General features: G+C 45.1%; 1 protein-coding gene across 2 annotated transcripts; it reads left to right on the top strand.

Moving 5' to 3' along the window:
- Positions 1-359: 359 nt before the first annotated feature.
- tedc2 (tubulin epsilon and delta complex 2) lies at positions 360-6,383 on the top strand. 2 transcript variants are annotated; one of them, XM_080488037.1, is made up of 10 exons: positions 360-542; positions 712-834; positions 1,799-1,863; positions 1,972-2,557; positions 2,678-2,734; positions 2,914-2,992; positions 3,186-3,330; positions 3,599-3,694; positions 5,612-5,805; positions 5,939-6,383. In XM_080488037.1, the coding sequence occupies exons 1-10, from the start codon at positions 442-444 to the stop codon at positions 6,086-6,088; spliced, it is 1,596 nt and encodes a 531-aa protein (XP_080344163.1). In that variant the 5' UTR covers positions 360-441; the 3' UTR covers positions 6,089-6,383. The 2 variants fall into 2 exon arrangements, with proteins under 2 accessions (XP_080344163.1, XP_080344164.1); XM_080488038.1 differs by lacking the exon at positions 360-542 and having other exon boundaries at positions 546-834.
- Positions 6,384-11,861: the final 5,478 nt, after the last annotated feature.

Genomic DNA, 11,861 nt, shown 5'->3' with positions numbered 1-11,861 from the left:
ATCGGAGGAAGCACATGTAAACTCCACACAGAAAGGCCAGAGCTCTAATAACCAATGCCACACGCTGACATATCTCTATTTGTCAAATGTTTGGATCATGAATAGTGTCTGACTTCTATATTGTCATAGATACAGAAAAGTGAACATGATCAAGGTAAATATTCCGTGCATTATGTTAAGACTCAAATATTCAACATTTTTCGAACAGAATGATCCTGTTAAAACAGAGTGTTTGTATTGGTGATGACAACCTTTGTTTTTTAGTCAAGTGTGGTATTAAAAAAAAAAGGCTTCGCGGAATGTTCCTGAACGCAACATAACAGTTCACGTCTGAACCGTGGTGAGTTCTCGCGAGAGTTGAGAAAAAAAAGCTTTACTTTTTTGTGCAACGTGTTTATAACATGCATAATATACATGTATTCAAATCAATAATCCAATGGTATGGTGTTCAATAGTCGTTTGAATATTTTTTTGATATTTATCGTGACAACTTTGCAGCGAGAGAAACGTAACTTCCGCATCCGTGAAATTGGACCTCGCGGGTTAGTACGAAAGAGTTTTAATCAAAATGTAAAGTAGCGTTATGTGACAAGCTCTTCGATGAAGGGTCGTTTCATTTAATACTGTAAATTTAAACGTGCGTTGCATTGAGTGCAGCTTCGAAGTGTATACTTTGACCTTTATTGGTTTGTTTCATTGTTGTCATGGCAGAGAAGTGAGAGAAACAAGCATGTCGCTCGTGTCAACGGTCGAGCAACTCGTCAAGTCTTACAAAGTCCACCAAACCGAGATTAATGACAGTATTCAACTATACCGAGAGCTGCTGCAGAACTTGTAAGTAACTATTTTTCGTCTTATGATCAGTGCTGAAATCTAATGTTGTGCTAACCCCATTCCAGGTCTCTGATCACAAAGTTATTCTCCAGCATCAATTAAAATGTAGACAGTCAATGATGCAAAAGTGTTTCTATATCGAAATATATAACATATTACTAACGCATCTGTGCGCAGTCCGTCTATGAAAAGGCGTCATCGTTGGCATCGGGCACCGGCGCTGTGGCTTAGTTGGTTAAAGCGCCTGTCTAGTAAACAGGAGATCCTGGGTTCGAATCCCAGCAGTGCCTTTTCTCAAACACAGCAGCCAAGTGGGAAACGTATATTAAAAAAAAAGTATAGGCGACATATAGATAACGAGCTTTAGCAAAAGAGTCATTTAGTTCACTTCTGCAAAAATGCAATCGCTGATAACTTCGAATTTTAAATATAGTTCAAGGAGCCATGAGAAACTGCACAATACTAATTCTATAGAAGCGTCACCTCTGTAGTAATATTCAATCCATCTTTAACAAAATGCTGTACACAGAAATACATAACACATTTAAAAGACCTTAAAAGACATCTACATATTTTATTTGTTATCAATCTGGTTTCTCTTAATGAAAGTATTTGCTAAAAGCGAGCCTTAATTGTTGCCCATTTAATGTTATTTAGGAGCATTGAACAAACACATCTGTTATAAAGCGTGAAACATTGATTTGAACAATTATCAAAATGATTTACAGTTTTCTTATGCACCATCCTTTTTTTTATTTTATCCTTAAGCTTGCGTCAACGTGTTTTTTATTTTTTCATTTTCATTCAAAACCGATTTTGGGATCCACCGTAAAGTTATCTAGATGGTAGAACACATGTTCTTTGCATGTGAAAACATGAAAAGATACATCATATTTATTGTAATTTAAGATGTTATTCTTGTGGTTTATTTGAGCGTGCAGTGACAACAAATCTCTTTCCACAGAGTACAGAAGCCAATGGCAGGCTCTGAGGAGTCCGAAGTAGCAGGTCATGCTGAAACAGGCAATTGTATGTATATGCTCACTATGTCTTGTGAGGGCACTTCTAATAAATGTGCACTTTCAATGACCAAAACGCAAATGTTAAAATCAGCTAACCATACGCTTCTGTTTTCAGGCACGGATGCTTCACCAGGGGAAATAGAGGATATTGAACTACTTGAGCGAGCATTGGAGACAGCCCTTCGTGTTCGCACTGGCTCAGAGCCTTCTAAAAAACAACCTGTGAAAAACAAATCTCCATCTCCAAGGGAGTCAGGCGCCGCTATTGGCGCTCCCGCTGACACGCGTCAATCATCTGTGTCGTCCAAAGGGAGTCACACAGCTGTCAAATATACCTTTAAATCTGGCAGCCTTGACAGAAATGTACACAGAAAAGCCGGATCGTCAATTTGTCCCCCCCTGGTCTCAAGACCCGCAAGCAGCAGCTCCCTAAAACAGGCGAAAGCTACAAATAAGAAGGTGATCCCAAAACATCCCGTTTCATCCGTGAAGGTTTTGCACCGCGAGGATGTCTCAGGGTTTGTCTCGGCCGACGAGGGTTTGTTGACATTGCTCTCTAAAAGCAAGGCCGATAAAAACAACATGATGAGTGCCGGCGATCCGCGGGAAACTGCCTCCGTCCCCACGCCGTTTTCAAATCAGGCGGTGGCTTGTTCACACGCAGGCGGGTCTGGGGCGCGCAGCGTGCATCGGCAGACTGGGTGCGTTTTGCACAGCTGGACTGTGAAACTGAAACCGTCGCTTGTCATTCACTGTGGAAAGAAAGGTGAGAAATGTTTCCCCCTTCTCCGTTAATTGCAGGGTTTCACTTTGCTTCACAGGAGGGTGTCTTCTGACCAGGCGACGGGGTGGCAATCGTTACGGAGCAAGCAAGACAGGTAGTTAAATGTCTGTCTGTGATTATTCCTGGTTTCACGGTGTGTGTGTGTGTGTGTGTGTGTGTGTGTGTGTGTGTGTGTGTGTGTGTGTGTGTGTGTGTGTGTGTGTGTGTGTGTGTGTGTGTGTGTGTGTGTGTGTGTGTTTGGGTGCTAACTTTCCGACCCTGCGTTATGTTTAGACTGTGGGACAAAGTCAGTGCCCTACAGAGGAAACCTGCGCCAGGGAGGAGTCGCTTCATGGAGAGAATGAGAGCTACGGTAAAAAATGAAAATAAAAAAACCGAAGCCAGCCAAATCGGGCCAGAGAGGCTTCACACATGTTTCACATTTTGTGTGATGTCGGTCCTGTGCTTACACTCGAGGAGACACAGCAGCAAGTGTGTTTCTGAGTGGATTCGCTCAGCCAGCGCTTTGGCCTTGACCTTTCTGTCCTGCCCCCACCTCCCTGTAGTTTCCCAAGGACTGGCCATGTGGCAGCCCCGATCAGACCAGAGCTGCAGTGGACAGACTGACTCACAGAGGACACGACCTTCTTCTGCTCTGTCCCGCAAAGCGGATTCCTGAGGAACAGACCTCGGAGTCAGACAAAGCGCTGGGTGAGCGGCCTGGACAGACTCTGCATATCCGCCACTAAAACTGGGAGAATCAGGAAACAATGGAGTTAGACTGATGACACAAGTACGTAGGTGTGAAAACAGGAATGTGAGAGGAAACCACACAGAAATTGGGCAGGAAATGACTTTGAAAGGGATATTGGAGCACTGATGGATATATCAGTGTCAAGCATTTCCTCTGACAATAATGCCCTGGATCCAGGAGCAGCTGAGATTTCTCATCTCCGTTTTGTCTCAACTGTGTGTACAGGTGGTAAGAAAAAGAGCTCCGCTTCAAGTTTGACCAATGACAAGGTGACGCTGACGGCAGAGGAGCTTCGAAAATCTGCAGATCGAGTGAAACTAGGTCAGGAAGCCTGTTTGATCACGTGAAAACCTGTCTTCTTTATTTGTCCCTTTCATGGCGTGCCATAGGCCAGTGGAAGTAGGGCATTGCTCTGAATCTTAGCAGGACATTTGGCATCCCTTTTTTGGAGCAAAAGGTTTTAGAAACCCGTAGCTCCCTGCATCTCCTACGAAATCCTGCAGCCTTAAACGAGATTGTTCAATATTTTGTCAACTAAAATATCCTTCACCTGCCTGCTGCCTTTCACTGCATGTGATACGTGGTCATATTCCAGCTTTCCTTCTCATTGGAATAAATTTGCTTTTACTGCCATTTTTTTTTTTTTTCCAAGTTCACCTGTATGTTTGATCTGTGGAGAAAAATGAGCAAGTAAGAAAGCTCAACAGCCAAAGTGAACTGAACCACTCAAATGCTAAAGAAGGTAAAACAGAAACCAGGTAATAGGATGAAAAGAATAAAATGACTGTGAAAAGTAAATGGTAAATCTGCTCAAATGTCTCAATTTCAAAACAGCTGCAGTTTAGTATGTTGTATCTATTTATTTCTTTTTACTTTTTCGACTTTCTTTATGAATGTTCTTGTTTTATATGGACCTGTGTCTGCAATAAAGATAAATGACATAATAGTAGTCATAGGAGTATTCAAAAACACTTGTGGCAATCTATCTGGAAGAAAACAAATGCCCAAAAGCAGAAAATCCTATTTGGATCAGAAAAGTAGCCGCCGCAGCCGCAGCAGTTAAACCAAGCAGACAGCCTCCCTCAGTGGCAACGCAACTCCAAAAAGTGCTGAGTATCAGTGGAAACGTTGTGTGATTTCTCACCAGCGCTCGTAGTTCCAAGAGCTGGCTGGAGGAGTTGCTGGAGCAGACCAGAGAGAGAACACAACACTTGCTCATGACATGCCGGGGGAACCACCTCGTTCACCTATAATCCAGAACGTACATCTGTTGTTGTGGTTGATTCTCCAGCCAGTCTCTGAGCGCCAGCTGTTGGTTTTGGGTACCCCAGCGACTTACTGCCACTTTTGTCCCCGTGGTTACACTACTTTATCTCGACTTTTAACACACATTGGGTCATACAAATAAACGCCACCGAGGCCTTGTGACGGCGATCAGCTGGAAAACAAATGAATGAATAAATACTTTAATATATATCACAGAACCTCCTGTCAAACAGCAGATTGGCAGGTGATCCATGACCTGCAGCCTTGTCTGCACAGCAATGTGTAGGTTGGCGTGTTTATTGGTCAGTCCTACCTTCATGTATCACGGTACAGTTTCCATTGGCCCTTGTGATGCTGTTATAATGAAGCTAAATGCCTAGACATTTTTTTCATTCGCGCCACTCAAGTGACCCTATCACCTTCGGGTGGTGGTGGTGGTGGTGGTGGTGGTGGTGGGGGGGGGGGGGGGGGGGGGGGGGGGGGGTTGGTTTGTTTATGTTTACCAGTTAAAGCTCCAGTTCAGCAGCACACACATGCTGCTCGAGTGACAGAGAAGTTTCTCGTCATTTCTCAGCCCACACAAATTCATCCGCTGTTGCGACCGTGTACATTCAAGCGTGCGTCACGTACCAGAGCTTTATTTTGGTGTTTTCTTGAGGGTTTTTATCATTTGTTGCGTTTTGGCAGCTTTTGAAAAACGATTGTGGCCACGGCAGTGTGCTAACGAGCTAATGCAGCCTCTCCATCTTGGCATATGGAAAATGAAAACAGAGCCGGGTGAACCCTCAGCACCAGATCAGTACTTTCCTTGGCCTCCACAGACACCCCTCCCTGTGACAGTGGGGTTTTTAAAGCTGTCCCTCCTGACATGGCTGGGCAAGGATCTAGCTATTTAAAGATGAGGCAACAGAGCAGAAAAACGTTTTAGGGTACGGTTGCTCGCGCTCTAAAAATAAACGTATTTTCCGTCAGAGTGGAAAGCATGGGATCGATGGAGGCCAGAGGGAGGTTGTCTTTGCACCACCGGGGCAAATGGTGTGTGGGGAGATGGGATGGCTGCACCCCTGCCCCTGACTGTCGCCTACACAGCAGCGGGGGAGCTCCAGGAGCTGGAGCGGCTGCGCATGAGTGCAGCGCTGCTACGGCAGGAGATTCACCTTGAACAGGTAGATGAAGCGCCAAATAAATGCGATTGTATTAATTGTCTTTGTCAGTGACCTGTTAATAGGGAACTCACAAAATGACTTTTCATCAATGAACAATACCTGTGATATTGTTCTCTCTTGTGCTGTGCGACAGGCTCTGTTGGACACTCTCTCCCCTCAGCTGGCTTCGATCGTGCCCGGACCTGGATGTCCCAACCCCAGTGTGCTCAGGGAGTTGTACTCACTGCTGGGCGAAGGAGGGGAGCACTTCCCTGCCATTGTCCTGGACTCTGAGTCTGACTGACTACTGAGCAGGTTGCACTGACTTTCAGTTATTAAGCACAGCTCCAAAGCATGAGATCACATTCCTTTGACTCAAACATGAAGTTTACCAAATTTTTTTATTATATTGACAACTGGGTGCCCACTCGTCGCTGATCGTAAGTTAAAAGAATAGGTGTAAATACAAGGGTCAATAGTTGTATACTTCTGTTTGGTTCACCACGTATTGCACAGGTTAAGCTCCAGCGACCCCACCGAGATTAATAATACTGAATGATAATGGCTGATTAATAAACATTTGTATCTCATGTCATTTGAACTCAGTGTACTAATCATTGAGCGAAGACATTGGTCTGTGTTATATTTTGGTGAATGGCTGCTAATCTGCAGCGACTGAAGCAATTAACCTACAAAATGTGTGTTCCAAGAGAAATCTGCATTCTGTCTTTAGATTGATACAGCACCGATTGAGTTTTTGTCAGTGGTCAGCTGTTAACCTGTCAATGATTGAATAGCATTCATCTTAAATATTATTATAATATATTTTTGCATATATCTATAAATATGAACTGCCACAGAGAATGTGTCACTGATTGTGCCAGCAGAGGGCGCCCCACTCACAGAAGTAATGACGGGGGTGACGCTTGTTTACAACTTTTCAAGGTATTGTTGCAGCTAAATAACTCAATAAATATTTTTGAGACCTTCTGTGCACTAAAATAACACAAAGTAGTTTTCATGTCACACAAATGAATCATGCGTATTAATCACTGTGTCCCATGTGTGAAGAAAACGTAAATATATATATATTTTTTAAATTTCCTTTCACTCAAAACAGCAGAGAATTCCTGTTTTTTTTTTTCTTTTTATCTTCCAGTTTACTCCCATAACAGCTTCTCAGAACGAAGGTAATTTGTTGAACTAGTTTGAGCAACAAAAAAGAGATAATGAAGACGCCGTCCTCATTTTGTCTCGTAGTTTCTCTCCATATGATGCTTTAGGTTCCAGGACAGCGTAACCACATATGGGGCCCATACTACATCTCAGTAATTAGATCCTCGCGGCTTTGCCAGCCTCGAATGTGATGTGAGGGCGTGTGTGAGATGCAGGGGAGCTCGGAGAGGCCAAAAGGCTCATGCCCACAGATGACGCGCGGATGGCAGGGGCTATGCCAGACTGGGCGACAGGTGGCGCTGGGTTCACACAGCAGGACGTGGGTGTGTGAGCCCTGCTGCACCAACCCCCATGCACACGCAAACACATGCACACACAGAGCCGGGGCTGAGTCACAAAAGGCGATGTGTTCGGGGGGCCCGGCTCCCCGCACGCCTCAAGCTGGAAATGCCATATTTCCTCGAGGAGAGAAACATGGATAACATTTCAAAAAGGAGAGCACTGTTTCTACATCAGGTATCCCTGTAGTGTCTTCGCCAACAACCACAATATTTTAACTACTGATAAAGTAAAAAAAATAAATACTGTTATTCGCTCAACATCCACAGTCCCAACAGCACACATGTCCATGTGTGGAGTGGAGCCGTGGCGTCTCTGCGGGATTGTGGCAACGTGCGACAGGCTTCCGGTCCGCCCATGCAATACTGTCTCACTTTTTCTGCTCGAATGTGTGTACGTGTGTTTGAAAGGAGCAAAGGAAGGAGGCAAGGATGCCTCCTTGTGATCACGTCAACACTACACACAGTTCCCAGTGGGAATAGTGCCTACGCAATTCAGCCTTCCTGTGACCTGAAAACATCAGCTGCTGCCCAGCTCTGGCTGTCACCAGCTCGGCTCTCTCGGTCCCAGCAGCAGGGCCTGGCCCAGCCCAGGTTAACCCTGTCTCACGCCTCTGTGCCATTTTTCTCACGCTTCTTTTTGTCTCGTTGTGGAAGGTCCCCGGCAAGTTTTTTTTTTTTTTTTTTTTCTTTCCATGGAAGAAGAGGCTCAGTGTAAACTAGAATTGTGAGCCAGAGAAAGAGTTTAGTTAATTACTGTACCAATTCCTTGCTTTTTTCCCACTTATCTTTTTTTTTTTTTTTTTTTTTACCCTTTATTAACTGTCTTTCTCCAAGTTCCCTACAATACCAGAGTCCAAGTGCGAAACCACAGAAACCAAACCGTACCACAAAGAATCCTCTTCTCTCCTTCAAATGTCCATAGCTTTTGTTAATCTCTTTTCTTTCCAGCGCCTCGCACAAAAACATTCCTCATTTCCCGTCTTTTATTACTCTTTGGCTCATCGGCATGTCTGTTGCAGACTGAAGAGCGGAGATTGTTATATCCGTGCGATTATCAATTAGGTGACGGGAGACTTGATTACCTAATTTCCGTCACTTATCAGCCAGTCCAGGAGAGCTTTCTTTCTCACTTCCAGTTAATGTTTTTTGTGTCAAGGCAAATAATACAGACTATAAACAGATGTCTTTTGATTATCAGCTACCGTGAAATCTGGTAGTGGATGCCTGTGATGAAAGAGCAGGAGTACTGGGTTTTAATTATGAGAAGAAATTGATTCACAAGCTGAAACCTTGCTGATGTGTTTCTAAATGAATGCCATAGACTCTATAGCGTTACTATATCTATCCAGATATATTTTAATGAGGTCATTGTCTTATTTTTTGATATCCTCAAGGCCTAGTGTGAAGCAATTCCCCTTCACAGCAATGAGGTCCCCTGCTCCAGCCCAAGTTGGATCTCTGTGTCGAGTTCAAATGCTCACCCTACGTGTGTTTGTGTGTGTGTGTGATTTGTTCGGGTACTCTTGATTTTTCCCAGAAGTCCAAAGACATGCATTTGTGCCTAATTATTGATCCCTAATTCCCAGTATGTGATGTTTGTCTCTTTGCGTCTGCCTTGTGATGGAGTGGCGACCTGTCCAGGGTGCATGTACTCTGCCTTCCCCCATTATCAGCTGGCATCCGCTTCATCCTTCGAACCTCAGTTGATTATGTTTGTTAAATATATGTAAAAACCATTTTCTGGCAGATGTTTGACAGAACTTCCAATTAGCTTCCTAAGACTATATCAAAATAACACCGTAGTGAAATAGATGCATTTCTCCTTCCGTAATGTTGCTTTTTCCAGTTATGGAGGAGTGTGGTGAGTAATCCTTGAAGAAGAATTCTGTCTGTATTGATTTTATTTTCATGGCGGAAAGAGTCGAGGATACCGGGGGATTAGATACTACGAGGCCGCCTTTCATTCAGAAAGAACGGGCACCAGCAGCATGTGTGTGAGTGTGGGTGGTAGACAATAGTTTTGCGTGTGTGTGTGTTCTTGTCACGTGCAGGCAAGTTCAACGATATATTTACATTCTCATTGTTGGAGGCTCTATGTTTGATGTCCTCCTGCAAATCAGTGTTTCGGGTGTCTGGATGTACATAAAGGGAAGAGCGTGTGGGTGTTTTGTGGGATTTCTGTTTGACACTGGTGTCCATGCAGCCGCTGATGCTGTGCAGGAGAATAACTGTTGCTATATAACTGCCATATGGGTGTGATTTATCAGTCCACAGGGATTTTGACTTCTTCTACCAAGTCGAAGGTAAAGATGAAGTGTGCCTCGCTTTATTCTGGTTTTCAGTAAGCAGTGAGCTTACGCGTTCCCACAAGGGGGGGTTTATACTGCAGAAATACAAAGCCTTGCAATTTAGAGCCAGTGATGGGGACACGAAGAAAAGAAGGGAGCACTTAAATCATCTCCCCTCCCCCTTCCTGTGCTTCGTCAACCCCTATTCTCCCTGCTATAGTGTTTGATGTCACCCAAAAAAGGACCAATCCTCGTGCTTGTCCTGCCCACTTTCTCATCCTTAGCTCCTCCTCTCCTCCAGATCCTTTAAATATCCCCCTCACTATGTTCTGCAGAGTGTACAATGTGCTGCCAGAGAGCCAGCAGGCAGCGTACAGAGAAACAGCCACACAGGGAGGGACAGGAGAGAAAAGTGAGTGGATTTCAGCGTTGACTTAAAAAGCCTCCCTCTGACTCACCTCAGCTAATCCTCTTCCAGTCATTTCTTCAGTCTCATCCAGACATCGGTCTCTATTTTTCTCTTTTATTTTCTGCCTTCCTTTATCTCTTTCTGTTTCTCCAGGCCAGAACTGACTACAAGTGGGATCCCAGAAACCAGCGCTGCTGATCTGATCAGGATCCTTCAGCCCACACACTCAGGATGGGCTGTACAACGGGCCATCTGGCTTGCCAACCACAGTCCCAAACCAACCCGGGGCAGGAGGCTCAGTCCCTTGAGACAGGAGGTGCTAAAGTCCCCGAGGTGCTGTCCTCGCTGGAGCGTCTGTCTCAGGCCACCGGCGGCATGGAGAAGTCCTGGTACCGCTGCATCTTTCCCTTTGGAATCATTTCTTTGGTTATTGGAGCAGCAGGGACCGGGGTTACCTACACTTATAATGACCTTCCACAGACTAAAGTCGTTTCAGTGGTACTACTTGTCATGGGAGTTTTCCTGCTGCTGACGGCCACCGCTTGTTGGACTGTCCACAAGAAGAAGAGAAGAAAAAAGAAAGAGGCAGGCTCATTCACTTCAGAGCAGTGTCCTCTGTGAAGCACATGGGGAAAGGAGTTATAGGAACTCAAAAACAGACATGGCCCGAACCGGGAGCACAAAGCAATTGCTTCACCTTCTCCCGAGCCCAAAATCCTCACTATTCTTTATCATAAAGTTTGGCTCAGCTTATAATATAGATAGCTTGGGTCAAATAACCATAGAGAGTGGAAGGATGTATAGACAGGACTTCGAAGATCTGATTAGTCTATGTGGTCTGGACCAGATTTTTCAGGATTGGCAACGAGGGATCATCAATGCTTCACACACTCGTTTATCGTCAGACAGCAGGTGTCCAGTGTCAAAACAACCTCTGAGGAGACACACTCAAATATGCAACGCATACTGCACGCATATTTTCACGCATGGATCGGTCCTCGTAGTCCTCCCTGACATATGTACGAGCAGTTACACTGGGAGCTCAGACAGACACCTAACACCGTATGCAGAGCTGCTGTTGGAGTCAATGCTGGCGTCACTGGGCACGTCAGTCACAGCATTCCTCTGACCAGGACAGGTGACTCCAAGAGGCCAGAAGTGGGCCAAAGACGGCAACCCGATACCCAGCTGAAAGAGCAGCGGACCCGCGTCAATGGCCAACGTCATTCACTCGTCCTGTGACACTGCAGCAATGTGTTGGGGGCTTTTTTTACGCAATGGGAGAGTGGAACTTGAGTCCAGCTGGATCTTGCTGGCATCTGTGTGGACGATAAACTGGAGAGGGCAGAGGACTTGCTGGGGAAAGAGCAGAGTGTTTGTGCGTGCTCAAATCACCATTCAGGTAAACCGAGAGACTTTTGGAACGTGGACTTTACTACTAAGGAACAAAAGATTTGCACATATGGCCACGTCCATACCAAGCAAGTAAAGCTTTTAGTACATTCTGAAAGGCCTTTTGTAGCTTCAGCTTCACATAAGAGAATCGTGAAGCTCTGATGTTCTGCTTATTAGCTTGCCTTCCTGTCAATACGGGAGTATTTACACCCAGCCGAGTGTCTGCGTTGGGCACCTTAACTCCACAAAGGACAGGATAACTGAAGGATACCGCCCCGAGGAGACATGCCTCTGCAGGGGACACTTTGGCTGATCCTACTCCCCGACGGCCCCCTCCCACTGTGTGCCTTGAGCAAGCACTCATGGAAAAAAGCTCTGTCACATTCCCCGGTTTCCATCTGAACTCCTGAGAATCTCCCCTTTGCGCTTACACTCTCTTTATCCAATAAGGACTCATCAAATCTATCA

Source organism: Lipophrys pholis (genome assembly GCF_963383615.2).
Source record: "Lipophrys pholis genome assembly, chromosome: 19".
Lineage (NCBI taxonomy): Eukaryota > Metazoa > Chordata > Actinopteri > Blenniiformes > Blenniidae > Lipophrys > Lipophrys pholis.
The sequence above is the reverse complement of the archived record's forward strand: the minus strand, read 5'-3'. Positions and strand labels throughout refer to the sequence as shown.

Bases quoted from the DNA above. Each gene is read 5' to 3' on its own strand.
- tedc2 (XM_080488037.1), top strand. From the start codon at position 442: ATGGTGTTCAATAGTCGTTTGAATATTTTTTTGATATTTATCGTGACA. The intron at 2,558-2,677 runs GTGCGTTTTGCA...TTTGCTTCACAG, and splicing joins AGCGTGCATCGGCAGACTGG to GAGGGTGTCTTCTGACCAGG. The intron at 3,695-5,611 runs GTCAGGAAGCCT...ATTTTCCGTCAG, and splicing joins TGCAGATCGAGTGAAACTAG to AGTGGAAAGCATGGGATCGA.